Raw genomic sequence first — 26,977 nt, forward strand, 5'->3', positions numbered from 1 at the left:
CCGGCTTTGTTTATTAGACAGCAGGACATTCCTACTAACAGTCTGGAAATTAAATATGTCAGCTCATGCATCTACTTCCAGGATGGCCCTCCGGTTAGATTATCGACTTGTGACCAGGGGCAACATGCTTGCGAGCAAGCGCGGCATCCGTTTTAATTAAACAGCCAGCAACGTTTAACTGAAAAGGACGAGAACGCTTTCTCCCACTCCCTTTCTCTGGTCCTCAGACAGCGAGTCCAGTCCTGAGCCGGTGCTGTGCTTGAGGCGTCAGCTTACATAACCAGCAGGTTCCATGATGATCTTCCGGAGGGGTAATGTGTGATGTGGACACATTCAGTACTGGAAAATAATCTCACAATCAGACTTGAATGGACTGGACCTTAAGAGCGAACTGCGAAGTGGAAACCCCGCTCTTGACGTGGGTTGTTGTGGATCTCAGGAACCGAGTCTCAATCCCAGCGGGAGAGTGCTGGGCTAATGATACCTATACTCGCAACCAGCTGATTCTAGGATATTCTTCCGGACGGTACATCGACTTACAATGAAGGGCAAGTTGGATCCCGCCGGATAACCGAGCAAACTCTATCATTTCAAAGGAGTGCATACTCAGACATTTTCATTTGGATCTTAAAGACGTGTCGAAAACTTTAACTGCGTCGAAGTTTCTTTGGTGCACAGGCTGGGGGAGGGCGGAGGACACAAAGGAAGCACATGAGGGTAGGTTAAGGGCAGAGAGGGTGTAAAGGAGAATAAGGAAGGGGCAGAGAGGGTGCGAAGGAGAATAAGGAAGGGGCAGAGACCGAGGAGGGGAAAGGGTAGAGCTGAGCTAACAGGCAGGGCATGAGCTACTTCCTGGCGGTGTCCAGCTCTCACGGGGAAACGGTGGTGTCCCGCTACAGAGCTCTGCGGGATGAAAAGCTGCTGTGCGACGTGGTGCTGGTGGCTGAGGGCATCGAGTTCCGCGCCCACCGCTCGCTGCTGGCCTGCGCCAGCGACTATTTCAGGTGTCTGTTCAAGGCGCACACGCGGGAGGCGGGGGCGGCCGTGGTGCAGCTCCAGCTGGTGTCGGCCGGTGGCCTGGGCCGGGTGCTCGACTTCATCTACACGTCCTGCCTGGTGCTGTGCCCCGACAGCCTGGAGCAGACGCTGGAAGCGGCCAGCTACCTGCAGGTGCCCGAGGCCCTGCGCCTCTGCTCGGTCTACCTCGCCAGCAGCCTCAGCACGGCCGACTGCTGCCGCTTGGCTAACCTGGCGGCGGGCTTCGCTTTGTTCGAGGCCCGGCGCCACACCGACCTCTACATCGCCTCCAACCTGTGGCGCCTACTGGAGCAGGGAGTCGAGCGCAGCGGCTTGGCCGACCTTAACCCGGACTCGCTGCTGGCCGTGCTCGACTCCGAGCGGCTGCCCGGGGTCCCCGAACACGCCTTGCTGGGGCTGGCCCTCGAATGGCTAGGCCGCGGCCCGGAGCCCGAGCCCCAGCGCTGGAGCTTCGCCGACGCGGTGCTGAGCCGTATCCGCTATGGCCTCGTCCCCTGCGCCGAGCTGCAGAGGCTGCTGCTGCACGGAGGGCAGGGAGCCGCCGGTCAAGCTCCCGGCGCCCGCCGCCTCATCACACAGGCCGTGCGCTACCACCACGCCGAGGCCCGCCAACCGGTCCGCCAGAGTCGGCAGAGCACGCTGAGGAGCGGGCAGAGGCAGCTGGTAGTCGCCGGCGGGCTATTGCTGTTGGAGCGGGCGGAGGGCGACGAGGCAACCGAGGGCGACGAGGAGACCGCAGCCGCCGCCCCCCGGGCCTACTGCGGCTTGTCGGCCCTCGATCCCCACTCCGGCTGCTGGCGGCCATTGGCTGACGGCCCGCGGGTGCAGGGTCACTGTGCGTGCGTACTGGGCGACTTCTTGTTCGTCCTTGGTGGAGAACTGTTGGAGGAGGCCGGGGAGGCGGGTCACAGCGGTCCGAAGCTGCTGCCCAGCCGCCGCGTGTTCCGGTACGACCCCCGCTCCAACAGCTGGGACCGGGCCGCGAACATGCTGAAGCGGCGGGCGCAGTTCGCCTGCGGCGTGCTGGGCGAACGCATCTTCGCACTGGGAGGCCGCTGTGGCCCTGGCGAGGCCTCGCTCTCGGCCGCCGAGCTGCTCGATCTGGGCGGCAGCGGGCGCTGGGTGGAAACGGCCGAACTGCCGCAGCGGCTGCACGGTCACGCTTGCGCCGTCCACGCCGGCACTGTCTACGTCTCGGGAGGGCGGCCGGCCGGGCAGGCCGAGGCTTGCAAAGACATGCACAGCCTGGGCCCGCAGCCGGGGGCGACTTGGCAGCGCTGCCCGCCCATGGCCATCGCCCGCTTCGGCCATCAGATGGTCACGGTGGGCGAGCGCATCTACTCCTTCGTCGGCATGTACGAGCCCTTCTGCGATATCGAGTGCTACGAGCCGCTGCGGGCCCAGTGGCAGCGTCTCCGCCCTCTGCTCTTCGACCGCTCCTGCTACGGGCTGGCGGTGATGGACGACACCGTCTACCTGGTGGGCGGCAAGAAGTGGCAGCAGGGCCGCGAGGTCCCGACCCCAAGCGCCGTGGCTTACGACCCGGCCTCCGACAGCTGGAGGGAGGTGTGCCGGCTGCCCGTGCCCCTGTATGCCACCCAGTGCGGGGTGTTGCTCCTGCCCGAGCTGCCCGATGCCCAGTGCAAAGCCGGCCTGCAGTAATGGCTCTACAGTGGGCGGCTGCCGGGCGTAGCACCGGCCGGATGCGGTGAAAGGCTTGGGTTTGCGTTCCAACCAGATAGATCATTCCAAGCGTGAAGGTAGTATATGAAGGAAAACAATGCAGAATATAGTGTTTCACTCACAGGGAAAGTGTTGGTAGTCTAATAAAGTGACTGGAAACATTCAAGGCAGTGGGGTGCAATCTGTTCCTGAACAAGAGTGTGAACCAGCAGATTGTTTCACTGTTGTTCTGTCTGTCTGTATCTTGTTTTACAGCGGTTGGCATCCAGCTTAATGGTGCATTACCACCACGTTTCACTGTTGTTAAACCTTTGAGTGGATACTTAAAGGTGTAAGCCTAATGAGCAGGTGCCTTTAACTCATTCAGTGTAAGTCAATAATAATAACGTTCAGGTGGATAAACATTGACTGAACTCCACTGCACTGAGTGCTACTTAGGATACAGGCCACACTACAAACGGAATGGATGATTTCTCAGTAGCCATTAACTTTAAGCGTGGATGTGGCCAATACGGAATGAAATTCTAAGACCTACGCTTTCTACAGTGCAGGGGTGAAAGCTGAATGAATGACTTTAATGTCTTGGCTGGATAAATTCAAGTAATGAATTCAGAACCTTTCTCCATTGCAGTGGGGTATTACATTGAGTGGCCAGAGGTAATCTTATTTTCCAATAAAACATAATGGAAAACCGTCAGCAGTTAACTCACGCAGTGGAATACAAATATAAACAAAAATACTTTTTCAGTTACAGATGGGAGTGTTTGATGCAGGTCTTCCTTTCTGCTCATTAATTGTACAATACATTCGTTGAAAACTCCTATGCATTTACTTGGATGCAGTGTGCCTGCTGTTTTTTTTTATTTTTGATGTCATTTACTCAAAGGTTAGAAAACTGAAAGTAAGACTGGTGTGACAATATCTTTCATCCAGCCCTATGCCTTACAAATGTTGATAGCTTTGGATAGCTTACCATGGAGCTGGTGTACCAAAGGGTTGAGTGATGTTATGCAAAAAGACTGGAGATGTTTGGATTGCTTTCTTGAAGAGATGGCAAAAGGAACATTTAAGAGATGTGCCCAAAAGTATGAAAGTATGTAATTGAGAATGTTGAGAAAATTTGTTTTTTCTTTCAGGGAAGTCACTGGCTAGAAAAGAGAATTGTTTTTTGATAACTGTGACAAGAACCCAGAGAAATGAGAATATTTACAACCTGCAATAATGGGGTTAAAGTGTGTTGGGAGCAGATTCAATAGTAGTTCTCAAGAAGGAACTGAATAAGTAGAAAAATGAATATTTCCAGGGTTACAGGGAAGTTGCACTATTTGGATTACCACTTGAAAGAAGCAGCACTGAGAGCGTGGACAATTTTATGGTTTATAATAAGCTTTTGCAATCTCTTTACAGCTTTGTATCTAATTTCAGGATACTTTATTTGAAGACTGCGAGAAAAGCGACAACACTACCAGCTGAATGTCAATGGTCACAGCTGCTTTTTTTTTCCTGTAATATTCTATTGTCTTTCAATGTCATACAATAAGTTGGGTAACAATCTGCAATTTTTAAAAAATATTAATATATTTTGAGTAAGTCCATTGGATGTCAGGCATTTTAAAATAACTTGATTGGATTGTCTTGATTTCCTAAATTACAACTTTTTCTCCCATTTGTAAATCATGTCCCAACATTATGAATATGATAAATATGCTAATGGACCTCAGGAAGAGTGCAATATTAAAATAATTAATATAATACTAAAGGATAAGCAAATGAAAGGGCAATTATAATCAAATAACTTTAATGCTCAATTTAGTTGGAATTTTAATAATGAGATATTGATGGAATGACTACGTATTACATTTATATAGTTTTATTTTTGCTGTTCCTCTGTTATGTACATATCATTTGATTTGGATTGTATTTTTGCACATTTTGACACCTTTGCACAAAGAAGAGCAACAAAATTCACTTGAGTTACATTCAAAGTTACTCAGGGATACCCAGTGACAGACTGCATGCAGCAATGTTGCTCAGATTAACTGGACAATGAGGTCGCTATAGCTATTACATCAACCTTACGGTATTTAATAGCAATATTGTGAGATTAAACTTGTGGGATAGAGCAGAATCTGTAGCCTGCATGAAATATTGGCTGATGTATACAGTTGTCATATTTTTCACACTATTTAATTAAAATATAAAGTTGGGTCACTGAATGTTAGATCCTTATAAAAACAGCAAAAAAATAATGTTTGTAAATGTTGAGAATGTATGTATAAGAAACAAACTATTTTTAGAATAAAATTATTTAAACCCTTGACTGTTATGAAGGAAAGATACCCCATTTGAGTTGTTGTAACGATTATTGAAGAACTGGGAGCAACCAATGCAGATGAAGTTTTCACAGGCAGCATACTGACCAGATAATTTGTACTTTTGATTAAATCAAAGAATCAATGATTTTCTGAGGACACTGAATGTACTCATTTTCCCCCATCTGTTTAAGCAGACAGAAGGTTGTGAAGTCTTTTGCAAAAATAGAGCCAATTTTTTGTCTGTTTTTGAGATTAAAATTGGTGCTGTATAGGTAATACATGACCCAACAGTGTCTAACTTTATTAAGTTCAATGAGGCATTGATACTTGTGTGTCTTCACAGGGAGACCACCCTTGTTAAACAAATGATAGGATGCTTACCAAGGGCTGGCAAAGTTGTAAAGAGTGCAGTAAAGTTGGTATTACTGGCCACATCTAAATACATGTTATTACAGTGTTTGGAAAAAGGGTCAGAACATATTCCTCACATTGGAAAAGGCAATATACCTTAAACTATTCTAGGTGGCTAATCTAAAAATATATTTTTAAAAATCTGTCCGTAGATTATATGTCTTTCAAAAGCTGTTGGGTATGGATTATGGGCCGTATTTTATGTTTATAAAATGGGTACAAGGCCCAATTTCCAATCCAGCAACTGTCATGGCAGTAATTTCTCCCTGATCTAAAATGATAATCTGGTTTATGTGATTAAGTGTCACTTGACCTTTAAATTCAGATGTGAGCATGTAAACATTAAGATGACGTTTGAGATTACTTAATGTGGAAAATATCTGCTTCATACTTCGTCCTACACAGAATCCTCTGCGTATCACCCTACTGAATTCTCAGTCAGTTGGGGGGTTGCTTCATTGACCACGTCTGTTCCCTCCGCCAAAAGCAGAAATTTCCGATGGCAAAACATTTTAATTCCCATTCCTGTTCTGACATGTTGGCCCGCCGTCGCCTCTTGTGCCGAGCTGAGGCCGCCCTCGGTGGGGGAGCAACACCTTGTCTTCTGTCTGGGCAGTCTCCAACCTGATAGCATGGATATCAATTTCTCCTTCCAGTAAAAATATACTACCCTTCCCCTCTTCTTTCATTCCCCGCTCTAGCCTCTTACCTGCCTGTCACCTCCCCCTGGATCTCCTCCTCTTTCCCTTTCTCCTACCACAAACGAGAAAATCTGCAGATGCTGGAAATCCAAGCAACACACACAAAATGCTGGAGGAACTCAGCAGGCTCGGCAGCATCTATGGAAAAGAGGTTTCTGAGGAAACCTCTGACGTTTCTGAAGAAGGGTCTCAGCCCGAAACATTGACTGTACCCTTTTCCATGGATGCTCCCTGGCCTGCTGAGTTCCTCCAGCATTTTGTGTGTTGCTCCCTTTCTCCTATGGTCCACTCTCCTTTCCTATCAGATCCCTTCCTCACCAGCTCTTTATCTTTCCCACCCACTTGGTTTCACCTATCACCTTCTAGCTTGTCCTTCTTCCCCTCTCTCCACTTTTTATTCAGGTGTCTTCCCCCTTCTTTTCCAGTCCTGAAGAAGGGTCTCAGCCCGAAACATCAACTGTTTATTTATTACCGTAGATACTTGTTGAACTCCTCCAGCGCTTTGTGCGTCTTGTCAGTCCACTCTGTACAAGCAATGCGACAAAGCTTGACTACTTCCACCCTGCAGGTCTCTTATTAAAGTAATACAAACATTAATGGAATCCGTTATGCTTGTTTCTACATTTGCAGTGGCAAAATGTATTCTATCTAAATGCACTTGTGAATCTTTCTTCTAAATTTTTAATTATTCTTATACACTGAGATGATTTATTTGCATTGTTTAGAGCATGATAGTTGCACACTCAAACATACAGTGAGATTTTTCACTGATAGTGAAAATTTGTAAAGGCTAATTGCCTCCGTAGTCTCTAAGTAAAGGAGTGCTAGTCATATGGGCTTACTGTCATGTGTCTCATAGGTGCGAGTCTACTGCCCAAACACATTTCACCTCTTGTATAGACAATAAGTGTATTTTTCCAGACTCTGGAAAGGGGTTCATAAACGTATTGACACCAGGTCATACTAAAATTGTTAGGCTCTTACCTTACAAAGTGAAGGAATAACATACACCGCAAATTTCATTTGTTGAGCTTGGTTTCACTTCCATTCAGGAAAAACAATACCAAAACAAACAGTTCATGTTTATTTTCTTTCTGCACACTTTCGGGACAGAATAAAGAAGACATTTCTGGAACAAATACAAAACAATCTCTTAACGGTACAGAGAACTGCAGTAAAACATTGAGCAGTGAGCCGGTCAGAGTCCATGAGACAATGTAATATTACGATTGGTAACTGATTTGATATTGTGACAGGAGGAAGAACATCGTGAACCTATTGATCAATCTATGACAGTGAAAGAATAGTATAGTCAGACCAGGTTATAACTTCTGTAGACTAGTTAAATCTGACAAGAAGGGTAGATGATGTCTTGGCAAGATTAGCATTTCCTTCCATTAATAATCAGAATCGGGTTTAATATCAATGATATATGTTGCGAAATTTGCTGTCTTTGTGACAGCAGTACAATGCAATACATAATATTAGAGAAAAATAATTGTGAAATACAGTAAGTATAATATATGTTAAATAAGTAGTACAAATTTAAAAAAAAGTTTCCTGCTTGGTACAGTTTGGGTGTGAGAATATTTAGATTAATTTCATGTCTTGGCCTCATCAGAGTACATTTAGAAATATTTGAGGAGTAATTACCACTATTTTGTGTCTTTTGAGTCTGTAATATGTTTCCTTCCCCATGAAGTCCACTTTATTTATAAAAGAGAACAGATATGGTGCTTATTGTTTCAATGTCTATGCTTCAATTTTTTGTTAATGTCAGAAGACAAGGAATAAAGGCAGAAGCTGGCCATTCAACTCTTCACACCCACTAAGACGTGGCTTTTTTGTAAACCACAGCACAACGTTGATAGAATATTCATCAATATTAATTTGAAAATTATTAAAATTAATATGGTTTAAATGCTTTCTATCATAAGGTTTGAATTCCTGCACAAGTCAGAGAAAAGCAGCAAGTAAATCATATGGGGAACTTCAGAAGATCAAGGGATAAGTATAACAGAAATTCCACTTCGCAGATCCATGTAGGGAACAAATAATTTACAATACAAAAGGCATACAGGAAAGGCAAGGGACATCTAATTCACACAGTCCTCATTCAGCATTGTGTGACAGTGTACGTGCATTTCCTGGATCTTAGCAAACCAACCCCACCTCCACCCCAAAATTCCAATTAGTGAGTCAGTTCCGGGGATTTGTCTTCAATTCTAAAATTTCAGGAAAATAGGAACTGACTTTGTAAAATGGATTGAGTATAATTCAATCTTTTGTCTTTTATATCTCAGACTTATTCAGGCAACAGTGGAGAGTGCAAAAGCATCATTTTGAAGGAGCAGATTTCTATTTTGCTGACCATGAAATTCACTGGTGGTCTGTGAGATGTTACTCTATTTAGTGACTTGTATTATATTAGCACTTTGTGTTCCTTTACATTTTTATTTTTCTTGCCACCTGCTATTTGTTTCCTATTTAATTAGGTCAAAACTGCCAATATTTGAAGTGTCTGATGAACTTTCTCAAGGCTGCAAAAGTTTGTCTTAAATAGCCGCAGCCTTTTGAGTTTTCAGAATATTAATATCAATATCTAGAGGTAAGCTAGCCCATGGGAGAATTGCAATCAGCATACTTTATGACTGGCAAGACTAGCATGGCAATTTGGTTATTCAGGACTGAAATTTACAATGGTACAAGAGTTAGAATTTGATCTCTTTTTTAAAGTCGGGGGTTATCATATGGCTTGCTTTGCCAGTTTCATTCTTATCCAACCCTCAAAAGACACATAATATCTGTAAACACAAACAAGAGAAAATCTGCAGATACTGGAAATCCAAGCAACAGTACCTGTAATACTGCATTAAATAGCAAAACTAAGCAACCATGGTTGACGATAACTTCATGTTATGCTAGCCATTCATATGATCGGATCTCTTTGTGCCTGCCTACTTAATTAACTTACCTTTCATACATAATATGTTGACTTATTTATCTTCCAAAAGTTGCCAAAATTTAAGGTTTTAAGCATGCTTGGGAGGAAAATAAGCAAGATACAAAGAAGCAGTTATTAATAATGTGGCAGAGGTACACTAGTAAATTTATAACTGATATAATATGAGCACCATGCCTCAGGTTTTTAAGCACTTTCATAGAAGCTATTATCTAAAGAAGAAAGTTATAAAGCTTGTTCATGGTTCTCTACAATGAGAACAATCTCATTTTTCTTTCAATATTCCAAGTCAAATTTTAGCTCTGTGACTTGTAACTGAAACATAGCCCCAAGTATATAACTTCGTTTAATCTGGTAGTTAAGTGGAGATGTTTACAGTTTAAAATATATAGTAGCAGACATAAAATGCTGAAAGAAATCAGAAGGTCAGGCATAATCTCTGGAGGGGAATGCACAGTTGACATATTGGGCCGAGATCCTTCATCAGACTTTCTCCAGCATTTTGTGTATGTTACTCTGGATTTCCAGCATCTGCAGAATCACTTGAGTTTAAAATATATTATCCATGAATACTTTCGCTTGTACAGATTTGTTTCATGTGATTGATGCACATTGCATATGTTATGTACTGCATAATTTTATTGAATGGTTTTTCAAATTACTTACAATTCAGGAAAACTATTCCTTTAAGGAAAATATGATCTGGCTCCTCAAGTCCTCGAATTTATTCACAGAGAGAAGTTTTGATTTGTAAATTGGAGTATTTTAAGGACTTGGTTGGTAATGTGTTTTGAAGCTTTTGTAATTCCATTAGGTCAAATGTTGATTTCATCAGCCTCAAGCTGGTCCCATCCTTCCACCTCACCACCATTTAACAGATCTTTCCCAACAATTTGTATAACATTCAGAGATTTAATTACCAAACACATCTTCCCTTCTCCTCCTCTTTCAGCATTTTGCAGGGACCATTTCCTTCGTGACTTCTAGTCCACTCTTCGATTCCTATGAATTCTTGCAGCACTTTCTCTTTGCAATCATAGATGATCGAATACTTATTCTTTTACCTCTTCCCTTCAAACCATCTAGGGACCCAAACAACCCAAACAGGTAAAGCAGTGTCTCTTCTTCCAACGTAGTGCATTGTATTTGGTGTTTACAATGTGGTCTCTACTACACTAGAGAAACCTGATTGCTTTTTGGAGCACCTGTGTTGAGTGCAGAGGTGCAACCCTGACCTCTTGTTACCTGCCACTTAATTCACCATTCCACTCTGACCTTACAAAGAGGACCAAATGCAAGTTTGAGAAACAGCATCTCATCTTTTATCTTGGCACACTGCCACCTTCTGGACTCAATCCTAAATCCCCTCTTTTTCTGTTTGAGAGATAACCCAAGGGGATATCTTTGAAACAATCATTAGATCATAATCAAAAATTAAAATCAATTTGAGCCTATCAGAGATTTCTCCACTCTTAACCAAGTGCTGGAAATATTCAACAGGACATTAAGCATCTGTGGAGAGAAGCAATGAACAAAATATTAACACACTTCTTTCAACACTGCCTGAGAATTTCATTTTCTGTTTTGATTCAGGGTTTGTTTAAACTAGGTACTCATATGGATTAGATGACAAAGAATAAAAATATATAATAAAAATTTCAAGAACTTTATTTGACCATTGATGACCATATTCATAATTATCTTTGCTTTTAAGCGATAAGAACAATAAAATATACACAACAAATAACATACATTATTGTTGAAAGGTTGATTTTTGTATCACAAGACTACTTTACGACTCCATGCCACACTTGCCACTTAGAAATAATGCAGTCTTTGAGAAATTTCTTCCAAAATTTAAAACACTGAATGCAATTCTTTACTAAGTAAAGTGCAAACCATAAAACTGTTGCACAGCAACAGATTTTATTCTTCAAAACAAGTTAACTACAGCATCTTTAAAGCCTGTAAACTACACTCAAAGTAGAAATAATTTTTTTTCTTATATCAATACATTTTTTTGGTCCATTACAAAAAAAAATCTGTCACAATGTACAGAACAACAGAGGCATAATGCTTGGTATAAGTGCCACAACTTGATGTCCTTACTCAAGTATTTATCTTTGCGATAATGACAAGTATTATATAAAACCACAATTCATTTGTCAGTACCCATGCAGTACATATATTTTCATTTTATACAAATGTGTCTTCTTGGATGCCATTCTTGATTTGAAACTTTATCCAAATCAAGGGGTATTATTTTCCGCCTGCCTTTCATAGACTGAATTCATATTAACTGTTTTGAAAGAAGGCCACTTTCCTGTTCACTTGCAGTGGACAGAATTAGGGAATACTCTGAGTTAGTCATTTTAGAATATATTCTGGTTGAGAAAACAATCTTTAGAATTATCTGACATTATAAAAGTTTTCCCTCCCATTTACTGTTGCAGATATAACCACTAAGACAAGCAGGTATATAACTTTAGAATTTATGATATTTTTTGTCTTTTTTTTTCTTATTTCAAGCAATAGGTTCTGGCATACGTACACAAGTGACTAAGCAATACAATGTGCAAAAATATTCGTTTGCATCTGTGGTCATTTATTTTGTTTTATTAGTGACAGTGCAGGGTTGAAACCACACAATGCTTAAGAATAAACTACAGGCTTGCAGCAGCAATAGCAGCAACAGCAAGGCTTGTGATAATTAATACAATTCGCTGTCTTTTTGACATCAGGTTAAAGAGACAACCAAGCTCCACCGCCTTCAGACCATGTTTAAGTTTTCTTTTCGAGAGCCAGCCCTAGACGATATCTTTGGAACAATCAGAGATCAGTATCAAAATACTCAAACAAACTTTCATTATATATATCAGGATCATATATTCTGGTTATTTTTTAAATAAGTCTTTGCCCACAATCTGCTTTTTTTAAAACTTGCTTTGATACAGCAGAACAATTTGGGTTCTGCGTGGTCCTTCTCTATCTGTAAGTGTATGATCATACTATAAAGGGGAGAATTACATTGCTAGTGATAAAAAGATTATGAGTACCAGATGTCAATTGTTTTCTCCAGCAGCACATCCACTTCCACTGAAGCTAATGAAAATCAATATGCAGAAGGAATACAACTAACAGCAATGACTTAGCATGAGTGACCAGAGACAAATTACTTCTCCACAATGTGTTGAATGTCATTTAATTTTGCTATTAAAAAAGAAAATGTTCACCAGTTATACCTTTTTGTGAAATTAGATTAAAGTAGCTATGCAGAAAGTGCATTTTTTTTGTTCTTTGGTACATTTACAGTTTTTACTTTCATGTGCAAACAACTTGATTATTTGTTCCTGGCAGCTGCAATAACTTTGTGGGTTTTTTTGCACTTGCGGGGTTTCTTGGGCCTTTTAATGACTATGAAAAAAAATCTTCATGGTGAATTAAATTTCACAATAGGCACAAGTGTGGTAAATTGACAATGTAAGTTGTCAGATGGTTGGAAAAATTCCAGCTGGCTCACTCATGCCTTTAAAGAAACAACTTAAGCTCTTCCAGTCTATTTATAACTGTTGATTAAAACCAATAAAACTAACTTTCAACTTCCCTCAAGAGGTGGCCTAATAGGTCACTCAGTTATACAAAACCTCAAGCAGAAAGGAAAGGAAAAAAAAATATTCAACACCTAAACTTTCCAAGGCCAGCAAAAGGTGGGTGATGATCTTGATGAGACCAAATACAAAGCAAATCACTAAAACAAACCCAGCTGCTGTTAAGTTCATAGAAACACTGAAGAAGTGTAACTTGTTGACCAAGGCTTCCGTCAGTTTGAATTTTATTGAAAAAACTCATGCAAAATAACTGACAACTGTTATGGAGCCTTTAAACTGTTTTATCCATGTGTTGGTAAGGTTGGCTTCAAATAACAGAACTGAAGAAGAAGTGTCTTGCTAATTAAAAAAATAAAGGCACATTTAAAACATGTAGAATTATAGGAACAGCAAAACAAATGGAAAAAGGGAAATGTGAAAGTAAATCAACGATGAAAGCAAAAACTGGATAAAATCTGGACTCAAAATAAGGAGCAATAGTGGTCCATTTTTGCAGTGTGTGGATATAATTTTTGGGCAGCATTCCAGCAGAATATCTTGTTGCTGCGTTATGGAAACAATCCAATTCTTGTGAAGTAAATCATAAAGGTAACCTCCACTGTTAGATTACTGTCTAGAGATAATGTCAATTATATTCCAAACTGATTCTCATTTGAAACTTTTCTTCAAAGTAAATGACATTACAGTGATTATAATTTTCTGTTATTTACAATAGTTATTTCCCATCTCCCCTTTCCCTCCATTATATATTTTATTTTCCAAATATATTAAAATACTACTTATTAAATAACTAAGCCCTAAAATGTCATTACTGTCCAAGTAGACTCCTGTACACTCTGTGCAGCAATCTGCAAGAACAATTGAAATTAAATTGAGATTGAGAGGCAGTGAATGCCAGCCTGATAGCTGTACTGTAATTTGAACACTGAACAATAGAGCACTGGAACAGGCCCTTTGCCCCAAGATGTCTGTGCTGAGCATGATGCCAAATTAAACGAAATCCTTCTGCCTGCATTAGATCCACATACCCCCATTCCTCGCATATTCAAGTGCAGTTTATTGAAAGCCTCTGTCGTATTTCTTGGAGGATCCTGTGCCAGTATCCGTTCCCTATGAGGGTCGTATCATAGCAGGGAGGGGAAGGATTAGAGGGATATGGAAAAATCTAGAGTTCCTGAGATTTTGAATTCTTAGTCAATACAGGTATCCCTGGTAAGGTAACACACTGGTTGACTCAGTAGAAGAACTAGAGACTACCCGGAATGTGGGGTTAGACGTGGCATTTCTCTGACCACAGCATTGCCATGGGACTTCTTATCCCTGCTGCAAAGGCATATGCTATGGATATAATATGAGTAACCCTGGAGTGCATTTGTCATTTGGATATCAAGGAATATTCTTTCAACTAAACAAAAACTACTGGTGTCAGTGAAGGAGACCTGGGTCAGATACTTCTGGTACTATGGGGTGCAGGCATGTGGACTCTGAAGCCTCTTCGTCTTTTATGTCATCATTCCGATAACAAAACATTCTGAAGAATACTTCAGGAAAGCTATGGAGATTATGCGTAATTTAGAAGTTAAAAGCAACTCAAAGAGGGAAATTATGAGGATATTTTTGAAGATAGTGGGGATGGGGAAGGGTTGTAGCAAAGGAAAGAGTCTCAGGAAGAAAAATTACAAAGTACGGGAACAAGGTGGCTAAATGTTCACTCATTAAACATCACTAGAGACTACGTAGCATCCAAGTCAAGACCACCAGACTCAACAGTTATTTTCCCTAAGCAGTAAGGCTGACCAACACCCTCATTCACTAACTCCACCACCATTTTATTACTTCCTGTTAGTCATCTTATGTCAGCCTAGAGTCACTTTATGGACTTACAATCAATCTATGAATAGAAGCTATCTTATGTAATCATATTAATTGTGTTTTTATATAATTATTGTGTTCTTTATATTTTGTGTTTTTTTTGAGTAAGAATTATTTTGTTTTCCTTTACACTTGTGTACAGGAAATCATATTAAACAATCTTGAGTCCAAGGGAAAGGTGCTGAGGAGGGAGAACATAAATTAAAGTTGATACTCTGATGTAGTCAGTGCAGGCACATCACAGTTGGGAAGATTTTCAAAGTAGGTAGAATAAGATCTAAAGTGATATGGTCAAAGTTAGAAACTGATACATGTGGAAATAGAGAGTCAACTGATGACTGGGTGTTAAGCCAATTTGGTCAGGTGCAGCTACTGAGTTTGTAAGGTCTTTAATAACATCAGGCGTAGCACATAAATAGTGCTGGAATTACATAGTATCGGGTATTATCATGCTGAACTATTTAGCATCAACGTCCTTCTTAGTTGTGATTAATAATAAAACTTGAAAGATTATAGGGCTTAACATATTAAGGCAATGAAAACCCCATTGACTACTACCTACTAGATCCTATGAAAGTTATATTCAGCACTGCTGTTACCTATCTCAGTGAAGACTAAAACAAAATAACCAATGGATGGGTTGCAAAATATCCAAACAAATGCAAAACTATAATGGCACAGTTGTCAATGAATTACAGTGTTGAGTCAGTGCAGCGTGGCTTCATGCAGAATTTGTTCTTTATGCAAAGCAGTTGAAATCCTGACTAGTATCAATTTAATCCACTTAAAACTAAAATACTTTTGTCTCAAAGGCATAGCAATGGTAGGAAAAGCCAGCTGCAGTTACAATACAGGTTGAACACAATTACTATACTGTTGACAAGCTTTGGATTCTTGCGATCTAATCAGAATACCTAATGTTTCAAATGTTAAGCTTTTCATCAAATTCTGGCCTTTCACTATTTGGTTTGACTTTGATGTAGTATGCATTGATCAATCAAAGCATTGTTCCATATGCTGCGAAGAAATGAAGTTTAATAGCCTACTTAAACAGCTGTCTCAAATGATTATTAGGAATTATGATGGCCATTCTGCATGAATCAGTATTATACATTGGATGGTAGGAAGTTTCTTCCAGCACTTTGTACAACAAGAGTACTTTGACTTTGTTCAGCTACTCTGGAAAATGTTTCATGTATGTATTTTCTAAATTCAGCAAGAAATTATATTTAGCCACTGGATTTACTATTTTGGATAGGGTAATAATGTGGCAAACCCATTGAACATGACAAATGCATAATCATGCAGTCTAGAAAGGCAGGAGGGGGCTTTTAATCACCATGTTTTGAAAAGGGACGCCACAATATCTGTGGTATCGCAACCAAATGACCTTCATGATTTGCAGACTAACACAGGGGGAGGTTTATGGGCTTTAGATGCCTGTAAAGTAATGTCATCTTCATTTAAATGCAATGAGATCATTCAAGCAGGCAAGAGAGAATTTAGTTTGTTCAAAAATTTAAGGTGACAAACCCATAATCTTTACTGTGATTGTAAGGTATAGGTTTGTTTCCAGGGGTAGGTAATTATCCCCTATGCTGTTTGTAATTAGGCGGGACACAGTCCCACTTTGCCTGACGTACTCAGGCACTTTGAATCTAATTCCAAGTGTTAACACACTCTGTCTCTGCTGTGCAAACAGCACTGGGGGTTCATTGCAATGCTGTGCTTGGGAGGAGGAGGCAGGGGGTGGGGCTGCACCTCTCAGTTTCAATGATGTGGAGCTAACCCACTGCTGCAGGGTGCTAATTTTACCAGTGTTCGGTCCATTTTAAAACAGCATGTGCTTGAAGTAGGGCGATACGCTGGTGCAGCAAGAAGCAGTGTCCCCACACAGCCCCAGTGACCTGGGTTCAACCCTGACCATGGCTGTTGTCTGTGTGGGGTTTGCACATTTTCCTGTGTCAAGCTGGCTGTTGGTCGCTTGGGCACCATGAATTGCCCCTCGTATAGGTTGGTTGCGGAAGAATCAGGGCTAGGGAAACTAATGAGACAATTGATTATGGGAAAATAAATTACTGGGATAGCTCTGAGGGCTATCATAGATCTGATGGACCAAATGGCCTTCACTATTTTGCTAGAAAGAGATGAGAATTGTCTGACTCCTCAAACAACTGATCATATTATGCCAGATTCTAAGCTGTCACCAGAAAACGGCACTTTTTGTTAAAAAAGATAGTTCTGAGGGTCAAAGGCTGGCTTGGTTGGTGAACTGGACCAGGTGCACCAAAGAGCAGAGAGAGTGGGAGTGCAAATAGAACAGAAATACCCAACTAAGAAACCATCAGAAAAAAATAAATACATTTTGCAAGACTGCAAAAGTTCTACAAATTTGTTAAAAATGACAGATTTTTATGATGCTCTAAAAATATAACAATTTTTCATTAAGTACCGATCACACATTCATATTCTGCAGTCATATTTCTGGTTAGTGATAATTGCAACTTGAAGAGAGTTTCATTCATAAATTCATTGAGCACACTAAGGCCAATTTTCACAGAAGCTGGACGATGGGATGGCAATGAGTAGAGAGCAGGAGGCAGTCTGATGAGTGGGGACAGGGTATTTATTTATTAAGACACAGCACGGAATAGGCCCCTTCAGGCCTTTGGTTATAATCCTAGGCTAATCACCGGACAATTTACAATGACCAATTAATCTACTAACTGGTACGTCTTTGGACTGTGGGAGGAAACCAGAGCACCCAGAGGAAACCCGCACGTTCCACCTGGAAGACATACAGTCTCCTTACAGATGATGTTGGAATTCAACTCCGGACTCTGATGCGCCGAACTGTAATAGCATCGCTCTAACCACTACACCGCTGTGGTGCTCATCACAGGGCAGGAAGAAGGTTCTCATAGCGCAGGACGCAGAGTGCAGGAAGCAGGATGGACTGTGCAGGACGGGGGACCAGGAGCTGGGAGATCAGTGGAGGAAAGTGCAGGCAGTAAGGAAGAAAGGCAGCATCGGGCAGGCAATGGGTTATCAAAGGGTGGGCGGAGCACAGCTGGGCAGTGTGAGGAATTCACCACCCTTTGTTGCCGCACAGCGCCATACAAATCAGAGGCTTCACCGCCATTCTTCTGGTGAGCTCCAGGTGCCCTGATGCAGCCTGTGGTCTTCGGGAGGGGGAGGAACTGCAGACAATCAGCACCTTGGGACTCAAAGTGACAAGGTGAGAAAGAAATCTTGGAAAACCTCATTAGGTTAAAGAGCAGATTGTTTTCTTTTCCCCAAACTTCTAGAACAGGACTCTCTTCCTGTTGGCCAAGAGGGATTTTCCAAGTCAGATCTTGTTTGACTTTACTTTTCCTTTTTCTCTTTCTCAGTACTTATCTCCCACCTAATCCTTGAAAAAGCCTTCTGTGTTCTGCGTATGCCTTAAAATGTTAAACTTCTCCATGTTTCATTTGGGTGAAGATGATTTTGTGGTCAGCCAGTTGAGCAGAAGTAAAATTGGCCTTATTGTGTCTGGGGACACAATTCACCGGTGGTGGCAACATTCGAAGAAATATCTCTCATTCTCCAGGTGCAAATACCTGATATACTTGGGCTATAGGGAATACAAAGCCACAACGAAAGCCATCCTCATTCACTTCCTCGCTCGTATTCAACTGTAATTTTGCTCAAAGAACCAAGTGCAATATAATGGACAAAATGAAAGAAAAATCAAATCAAATCTATGAGCCCCATTTCCCCTTTGGCTCATTATTTGTGCTAACCCAATTCTATCATTACATTTGAAATAAAAATATATATTTGCTGTTCAGTGTACGGAAGACATTTAAAACAATAGTGTCATTTTCGTCATTGACATACCACAATAAAAATCACACAGCAATGTTTTCATGACCATGGCTATATTAGAACATCCAATCAGAAGAAGGGAAATTGTGTTCCCAATTAGCTTGCAAAGACAACAATGCCCCTTCGAACTAAATAAAAATCTGTTCAAGTCCCCAGAATCTAATTCCAAGTGAACAAACACCTGAATGAAACTGGAGTCTCCATACAAACAAAATACACACATTATTACCAACCAGTGTGAAATAAGCAGTTGAAATTATTACAAGGCCTACCGAGAAACTACTCAAACATGGGTTTCAATGTATGAGTGGGTGTGCATCAAAGGTGGTGTTGGGGTGGGTGCAGCTTGTTCACTGGCACCATTCACTGATTCCGTAGCTCCATTGTTCTGACAGATTTCCATGAAAAGCTCTACATAGGTTTGTTTCCATTCTTGGAATTCTTTGGACGTCAAGCTAGGATTGTCTAGGATCTTGTCTATAATCGCGACTTCTCCTTCTTTTGCCTGAAGGTGAAAAGCATGGAGAAAGAAAGCCATATTAACAGACAGAAAAGAAATCTTATACATCTGTCTTCATAAAATGGAATACTTCAATTGTATTTGCACTTGGACTGTTTGTACAGCAGGCAATCACAAATTTTTAATGAAAAGCTCTACGCAGGTAATCACAGATTTAATAACACAGTTGTTACCAGGGCCAAAGATCGAGAGCCCATTGTGGCACTTGGTGAATTTAAATGATAAAAAAATTGTATCAGTATTTATGACAATGATGTGGGAGATACCCAGGACAACTCATTTGGCTTACAAATGAACCTTAGGAAGGAACCCTGTGCTTTTTCTTGTTAGAGCATTACTTGTGACTGTAGACTAACAAAAACTGAGATTGTTTAAAACTGCTTTCTACATAAACTAGTTCACAGGGACCCTGTAGAGTGCTGATTTGCTGCAGCACTCCAGTCTGGACGCTGGTAGATATGCACCCTGCTGCTAGGGCAAGTAGAGCTGATCAGCCCTGAGATGCTGGTCTACCCTCACTGCACCAAGTGACGTCAGATCACCTGGATCCTACATGCTCCCTCATTGCCTCTCCACCACCCTGAAATTTCTGTTACCACGGACAGAACTTTGAGCTGGGGCTAACCAAAATGAGGAGGAGCTTCCATTGCATCTAACAGTAAGTGACGAAGGAGATCATGGATTGAATGGCCTGTCCACGCTTGAAGCAGGTTCCTCCTTCCCCAAGCCCTGGTTCATAGCCAGGGTGCAGTCCCAAGCTTCACATCCGAAGTCCAGCTCTCACTGGTCCCTCTGCACTAAGCTGTGGGAAATTCTGCGGAACGCCAAGTGTTCCCAAGACACCAGCATCTCTACTGATGTTGTGTTAAGCTATCAGGATTCTGTGACAGGATGCAAATAGATTGAATGTTTGGGAAAAACCTGGAAGATGTAAGTTTAATGTGGGGAAGTATGAGGTCATGCACTTTAGTAAGAGGAATCAAAAGTGGATTACTACCTAAATGAAGAGAGACCATAAATGAGTACAGTTCAGAGGGATCTAGGTAATCTCGTATATGAACCACAAGGAGTTAACAGATAGGTCCAACAAGTAATTAAGAGGGCAAACAGCACGTTAGCATTTATTGTGATGGAATTGGAGTTTAGGAATACATTTGTACAGGACGTCTGTGGGCCACACCTGGAATACTGAGCACAGTTTTAGTCCCAATACCTTAAAAAAGGCCATGGTAGTACTGGGGCCATACCAAAGGAATTTCATGAGCTTAATTCCTGGGGTGAGAGGGTTTTTCCAAGATAAACAGTTTGGGTCTGTATACCTTGCAGTTTAGAAGAATAAGGAGTGAACTTATTTTAATGGCATTTGACAGGATAAATGCTGAGATGCTTTCAGTGGTGAGAAGGTCATAAACAAAGGACCAGTCATTTAAAAAGAGGTGTGCAGAAATTTCTTCTCTCAGAGGGTCATGAATTTCTGGAGTTATTTGCCCCAAGGGTGATGGAAGCCAAATCGTTATATTCGACATGAAGACAAATAAGTACTTAAAGATAGAGAAATTGATGGTTATAAAGAATTTGCACAGAGCTTTTCAGCATAGATCTGCTATGATCGTAGCGAACGCAAGGACAGGCTCAGTGGGGTCTAGTTCTTCTTATGTGGCCTTGATATAACTTTGAGCTGATTCATTGGTGTTTTGGTTTCTGGAAACACACCGGAGCAACATGTGTGGAGGGATAGTCAATAAACAGTGGCCTCATGAAAAGCACACGCAGGTCATCAATGAATTACAAAAAAAAACGATTTAAGATTAGCATTGGAAAAACATAATGGTACAATGACTTGGATTATTTAGTGGTAGAAAATTATTTTTTAAATCCTGGGAAATATAAAGGGGGGGGGCAAGATAAACAGAGCACACTCTGTCAGTCAAATTGGCTTTCCAGCCTGAGGCAATTGATGGGGTTGAAAGGTTCCTAAAATAAAATCAGGTGGGGACTGGACAAAATTTATCTTTAAGTTGTGTTAAGTAGGGCATCTTACACGTATAAAGGTATATTTGCTTCTCTGAGCAAGGTCAAGTCAACAGCACATTTATTTCTAGTCAGCCATCTTCTACTTGACTGACAATGCAGAAAAAACAAATAAGCAATTTGTTGGTGGATATGTTTTCCGATCTGCTTCAGATTAAAAACTCAGCTGATGAAATGTGAACCAAGTTTCAGGTCAATTGTAGTCTTTTTAAACCTATTTTATTAACAGTATTGTATTTTAGTGAAGTGAATTGTAAGCCATACAATTATTTGTACAGACACTGGAGGCAGAGAGACGTTCAATGTACTTTGTTCCCAGTTATGAGATCTCCTAAGGTACCAGCACTTTGGACTTGTTACAAGTGGGATGTGGGTACCAAAACCAACCTGATATGTTGAAGTCTAACAAATGCAAATCTTCCTCATTGAGTTCAATGCACATATCAGTCAATAAGTTAGCTGTTGATTTTAGCTCACTTCACTGTGAACACGAAGATATATCTCTGTTCAAAGGAAGTACTTAATTGTTGGGAAAACTCGGGGCAAATAAACCACAACCAAAGATGACCAAAATCATAATACTGTACAAAAAGGGAAATGTGAATTTATTTTTCATGAGTGAATAGCCAAAACATTTTATAAAAGCAAAGCCAACATGCTCAGTAAATTTTAAAGGTTCTTGGGACTTGTATAGAAAAATAATTAGAATCAGAAAAACAAATCATCATTCTGCTGTCTATTAAAGGAATAAGAATGACAAAGGAATCGAGAGTTACAGAGTGTAGAGTGTGGAATAAAGGTGAAAAAATAACTAAACATTCAAAATGAAATCAGTGAATGCCTTATTTTGATGGAGAGTATTAATTTTATGAAACTTTATGAATGAGCCAGAGGAATTCTTAAAACTCTTTCCATTTTCACATAGAATAACTTCTTCAAATCCTCAGGACCAAAGGTATCTCACATAGGGTCTAGCCATAGTTGTCTTTCAGTAAGATATGTAGAACAGTTTTTTTTTCAGTTTTACACAGGCCCACTCCCTTGTTTTTTCCCTACATTATTTGACAACTGAATTTGTGCTGCTCCCTTCACTCAAATAGATTTCAAAAATGTCATTACTGTTGCTGCCAATTTCCTTCACATGGTCTATCTTCCCCTTCTGAATTTTTCTGTGTCCATCGTAAAGGATAGGCTGGTAATAAACTTCCATAACAGAAGCCTACAGATTACTCTGGCATTCCGACTGGACTTCTTCCAACACAGTCACCTACAAGAACTCCACTGCTTTCTTCTACTTCCTCCATCTCCATTGACCTTCCTCCCATGTGTCCTGAACAGTGGCTTCACCTCTTCCGTAGTGGAAGGAACCCTTGAGCACATCTCGTCTATTTCCCACATCTTTGTTTGGACCAAGCAAGGGTAGAGTTCCCTTGCTCCTCACTCTCCATGCCACCAGCCTCCAACTTTCAATGGGACCGTCACTTGCAATCTCAAACAGGATTCTGCCACCTCACATTGCCCCCCCTTCAGTATTTCTGTCGGCTAGGCACCATTCTGTCCCATCAACCACTCCCCAGCGTATGGCTCCTCATGCAATCCCCACAGATGCCACACCTGTTCTTTCACCTTTTCCCTTCCCACCATCCAGGGACCTTCCAAATGAAACAGCAGTTCATTTGCATTTCTTTCGATTCAAAGTACTAGATTCAGCGTTCACAGTGAGGTCTCCTTGACACTGGAGAAACGGAATGCAGAGTGAGTCACTGCCTTGCAGAGAACCTGCATTCATTCTGAAGGAGTGACTCAGAATTCCTCATGCCACTAATTTACCCTTCTAGTCTGTTATATGGAGGCCCAATGTAACCTTGAGGAAGTGTACCTCTTCTATCTTGGCATGTTGCAGCTTTCCAAATGCAATTAACAAATTCTACAATTTTAATTAATTCATTTTCTTTGTCTGTATCAGAACAGGCACTTTCTGCTATACGTCATCCTGGTTCAAATTTTCCCCATAAGTGGGCACAGCTTGACCTGCTGGTATATATTTTATACCTTGTTGTTCCTTTATTTGTTCCCTTAAGAGACCTCACCACATAAATTTCATTTATTTTCTCTTTCTTTAACTTCTCCCCTTAATTATTCAGCTGGGTGACTTCCATCAGTTATCCCTAAGGCAACCCTAGCGTCCTCGCAGTTCCTTGATCATCAAAATCTCTTATTTTCATTTCTACAGCTTGACTGGCTAACCCTCTCCTGCTTTTGCTTAAAATCCTTATCCTCAACACTTGTCAGCTCCAACCTAGTTCCAACAATGCAGAAATTCACCTAGTCTGCATAAAGTTCAAGAAAGTTTGGCAATTATTTTGTCCCAGCCAAGGTATTTGAATGTTCAGAGGTGTCACCCACTGTAGATATGCAAATCAAAGGAAGCATCGTCAAACCAAAGTATTGAAGTAAAAGATAGAAACCAGAGTGCCAGAACAGGGATGGTGGGACTAAGGTTCTGAGCTGTGTATATTTCAATGCAAGAAGTATCGTAAGAAAGACAGATGAGCTCAGGGCATGGATCAACACATGGAATTACGATATTGTAGCATTTAGTGAGACTTAGATGTAGGAGGGGCAGGACTGGCAGCTCAGTATTCTGGGGTTCCATTGTTTTAGATGTGATAGAGCAAGAAGAATTAAACAGGGAGGGATGGCATTACTAGTCAGAGAAATGTTATAGCAGTGCTCAGTCAGGACAGATTGGCGAACACAGGGCGGAACAGAGGAGTAAGAAAGGCATAACCACGTTAATGGGGCTATATTATAGACCATAAAACAGTCCGCAGGATTTTGAGGAACAAATCTGTAGGGAGATCATAGACTATCACAAGAAACATAAGGTTGTGATAGTAGGTGATTTCAAATTTCCACATATTGACTGGATATCCATACTGTAAAAGGACTAGATGGGATAGTGTTTGTCAAATGTGTTCTGGAAAGCTTCCTTAATCAGTACATAGAAGTTCCAATGAGATAGCATGCAATTCCTGATCTGCTATTAGGGAATGAGACAGGGGAGGTAACAGAAGTGTGTGTAGGGGAACATTTTGTGATCTAGTGATCACAATGCCATTAGTTTCTTTTTTTTGGTGTGTGCCTGCATGTGTGCGCATCTGTGCGTCTGCGTGCGTGTGTCTGTGATGATGTCTTTTTTTCATGGCTTTTAACAAGGTGCGGAGCGAGAGAGAGAGAGAGAGAGAGAGAGAGAGACTGTGTGGCGCACCACTCCTCATACAGCCACTTCACAGTATTTTTCCCTTTATTTTACGAGGTCGAGTTGCAATCTCGACACTCAACCCGGCACGGATGGAAAGCGTACTCAGGAGCAGACCCGACTAGTTTCGAACCCGGGAACTTCCGCTCCCGGGTCCGGCGCCGATGCCATTGCGCCACCAGCCGGCCCAACAATGCCATTTGTTTCAAGTTAGTTATGGACAAGGATAGTTCTGGTCCTCGGGTTGAGATTCTAAATTGGAGCAAGGCCAATTTTGATGGTATCAGAAAGGATCAGACAAGTGTGGATTGGGACAGGCTGTTTTCTGGCAAAGGTGTACTTGGTAAGTGGGAGGCTTCAAAAGTGAAATTTGAGAGTACAAAGCTTGCATGTGCCTGTCAGAATAAAAGGCAAGGATAACAGGTTTAGGGAACCTTGGTTTACAAGAGATATTGAGGCCCTGTTAAGAAAAAAAATGGAGGTGCATGGCAGGTATAGGTAGGCAGGAAATGAGGTACTTAAGGAGTATAAGAAATGTAAGTGAACACTTAAGAAAGAAATCAGGAGGGCTAAAATAAGACATGAGGTTGCTCTAGCAGGAAGGAAAATCTGAAAGGATTCTACAGATATGTTAAGAGTAAAAGGATTGTAAAGGATAAAATTGGTCCTCCGGAAGATTAGAATGGTAATCTGTGTGTGGAGCCTAAAGAGATCTGGGCGAGCTTAAATGGATTTTTTTGCAACTGTATTTACTCGGGAGATGGACATAGAGTCTACAGATGTGAAGTGAAGTAGCAGTGAGATCATAGATCGTATACAGTTTACAGAGGAGCGGGTGTTCGCTCTCTTGAGGTAATTAGGGTGGACAAATCCCCAGGGCCTGACAAGGTGTTCCCTCAGATCCTGTGGGAGGCAAGTGCAGAAATTGCTGGGGCTCGAGCAGAGATATTTAAATCATCCTTAGCAACAGGTGAGGTTCTGGAGGATTGGATGATAACTAATGTTGTTCTGCTGTTTAAGAAAGGCTCTAAGAATAAACCAGGAAATTATAGACCTGTGAGCCTGTCATCAGTAGTGGGTAAAATTATTCGAAGGTATTCTAAGGGACTGGATAGATGAGTATTTTGGATAGACAGCGACTGATTAGGGATAGTCAGCATGGCTTTGTACATGGTAGGTTGTGTCCAACCAATCTTATAGAGCTTTTTGAGTAAGTTACCAGTAGAGTTGATGAGGCAAGACAGTCCCGCATGGAACGTTCAGTTGCTTTACATTCAAGATGAGGTAGTAAATTGGATGGACATTGGCTTTTCTGGAGAAGCCACAGAGTGGTGGTAGATGATTGCTTCTTTGACTGGAGGCCTGTGACCAGTGGAGTGCTGCAGCACTGGGATCGGTGCTGGGTCCATTCTTACTTGTCATCTGTATCAACAATCTAATGATAATCTGGTTAACTAGATCAGCAAATTTGCGATGACACTAAGGCTGGGGATGTAGTGGACAGCGAGGAAGACTATCAAAGCTTGCAGCAGGATCTGGACAAGCTGGAAAAATGGGGTGAAAATGGCAGATGGAATTTAATGTGAGGTGTTGCACTTTAGGAGGACCAACTGGGGTAGGTCTTACACAGTGAGCAGTAGGAAACCGAGGAGTGCAGTAGAACAAAGGGATCTGGGATCACAGGTCCATAATGCATTGAAAGTGGGATCACAGATACTGGATCGTTAAGAAAGTTTTTGGTGCACTAGCCTTCATAGATCAAGGTATTGAGTACAGGAGATGGGATGTGATGTTGAAGGTGTATAGGATGTTGGTGAAGCTTGATTTGGAGTATTGTGTGCAGTTTTGGTCACCTACTTACAGAAAAGATTAAAAAGAGATTGAAAGAGTACAGAACAAAAATTTGTAAGGATATGGCCAGGACTGAAGGATATGAGTCACAAGGAAAGACTGAATAGGTTAGAACTTTATTCCCTAGAATATCGAGATTGAACGGAGATTTGATAGAGGTATACAAAATTAAGAGGGGTATGTACCATATAGTGTAAATGCAAGCAGGCTTTTTCCACTGAGCTTGGGTGAGACTTCTATGACAGGTCACGGGTTAAGGGTGAAAAGCGAAATGTTTAAGGGGAACAGAAGGATAAACTTCTTCACTCAGAGGGTGGTGAGAGTGTGGAACGAGCTGCCAGTGCAAATGATGGATGCGATTTTAACTTCAACGTTTAAGTTACATTTGGATAGGTATATGGATGGGAGAGGTAAGGGAGGGCTATGGTCCAGGTGCAAGTTGATGGGACTAGACTGTTTAAATGGTTTGGTAGAGACCAGATGGGCTGAAGGACCTGTTTTGGTGCTGTAGTTTTCTATCACTCTATGTGATTGTAACTATTGAAACTGTATTGAATCACCTAATGATCTTAAAGTTATCAAAATGTGATGTACTTTTGTGTTTGTGGGACTCTACCACGAGAGCCTCCAGAAAAAATTTCAGTTTGTCATGATGAATAAAGACTTTCACATTCACAACTGCAGTAACTCTCTGGTGACTTCGATCACAGTTGCAACATTTGGGAGCTCGCTCGGGATACATTGGTGACCCAATTACATGGCCTGCAACTTCAGCAGTCTAAAGGGATGAGTATTTCTGATTGTGACACCCCAGGTTTAGATCTGCTTTGGCCAGTGACCATGAGGTCACAAG

At 41.4% G+C, this 26,977-nt stretch overlaps 2 protein-coding genes across 6 annotated transcripts in view; one reads left to right on the forward strand and one right to left on the reverse strand.

Moving 5' to 3' along the window:
* Positions 1-709: 709 nt before the first annotated feature.
* LOC134348106 (kelch-like protein 34) lies at positions 710-4,160 on the forward strand. The gene has a single exon (XM_063050987.1). It carries the CDS (start codon positions 841-843, stop codon positions 2,698-2,700), a length of 1,860 nt encoding a protein of 619 aa, XP_062907057.1. The 5' UTR covers positions 710-840; the 3' UTR covers positions 2,701-4,160.
* A 6,628-nt stretch (positions 4,161-10,788) lies between these two features.
* The window catches only part of cnksr2a (connector enhancer of kinase suppressor of Ras 2a), a 554,785-nt gene continuing 538,596 nt past the window's right edge, over positions 10,789-26,977 (reverse strand). For 4 of the 5 annotated variants that reach the window (XM_063050993.1, XM_063050994.1, XM_063050991.1 and 1 more), the window contains 2 exons: positions 18,733-18,965; positions 10,789-11,928 (listed from right to left, as the gene is read on the reverse strand). In XM_063050993.1, coding sequence (XP_062907063.1) covers positions 18,744-18,965 — 222 coding nt within the window. In that variant the 3' untranslated portion in view covers positions 10,789-11,928; positions 18,733-18,743. Of the gene's footprint in view, positions 11,929-18,732; positions 18,966-26,977 lie in introns of those variants that run through there. The other variant, XM_063050995.1, reaches the window with a different exon arrangement.

Source organism: Mobula hypostoma, chromosome 6, assembly GCF_963921235.1.
Source record: "Mobula hypostoma chromosome 6, sMobHyp1.1, whole genome shotgun sequence".
Classification (NCBI taxonomy): domain Eukaryota; kingdom Metazoa; phylum Chordata; class Chondrichthyes; order Myliobatiformes; family Myliobatidae; genus Mobula; species Mobula hypostoma.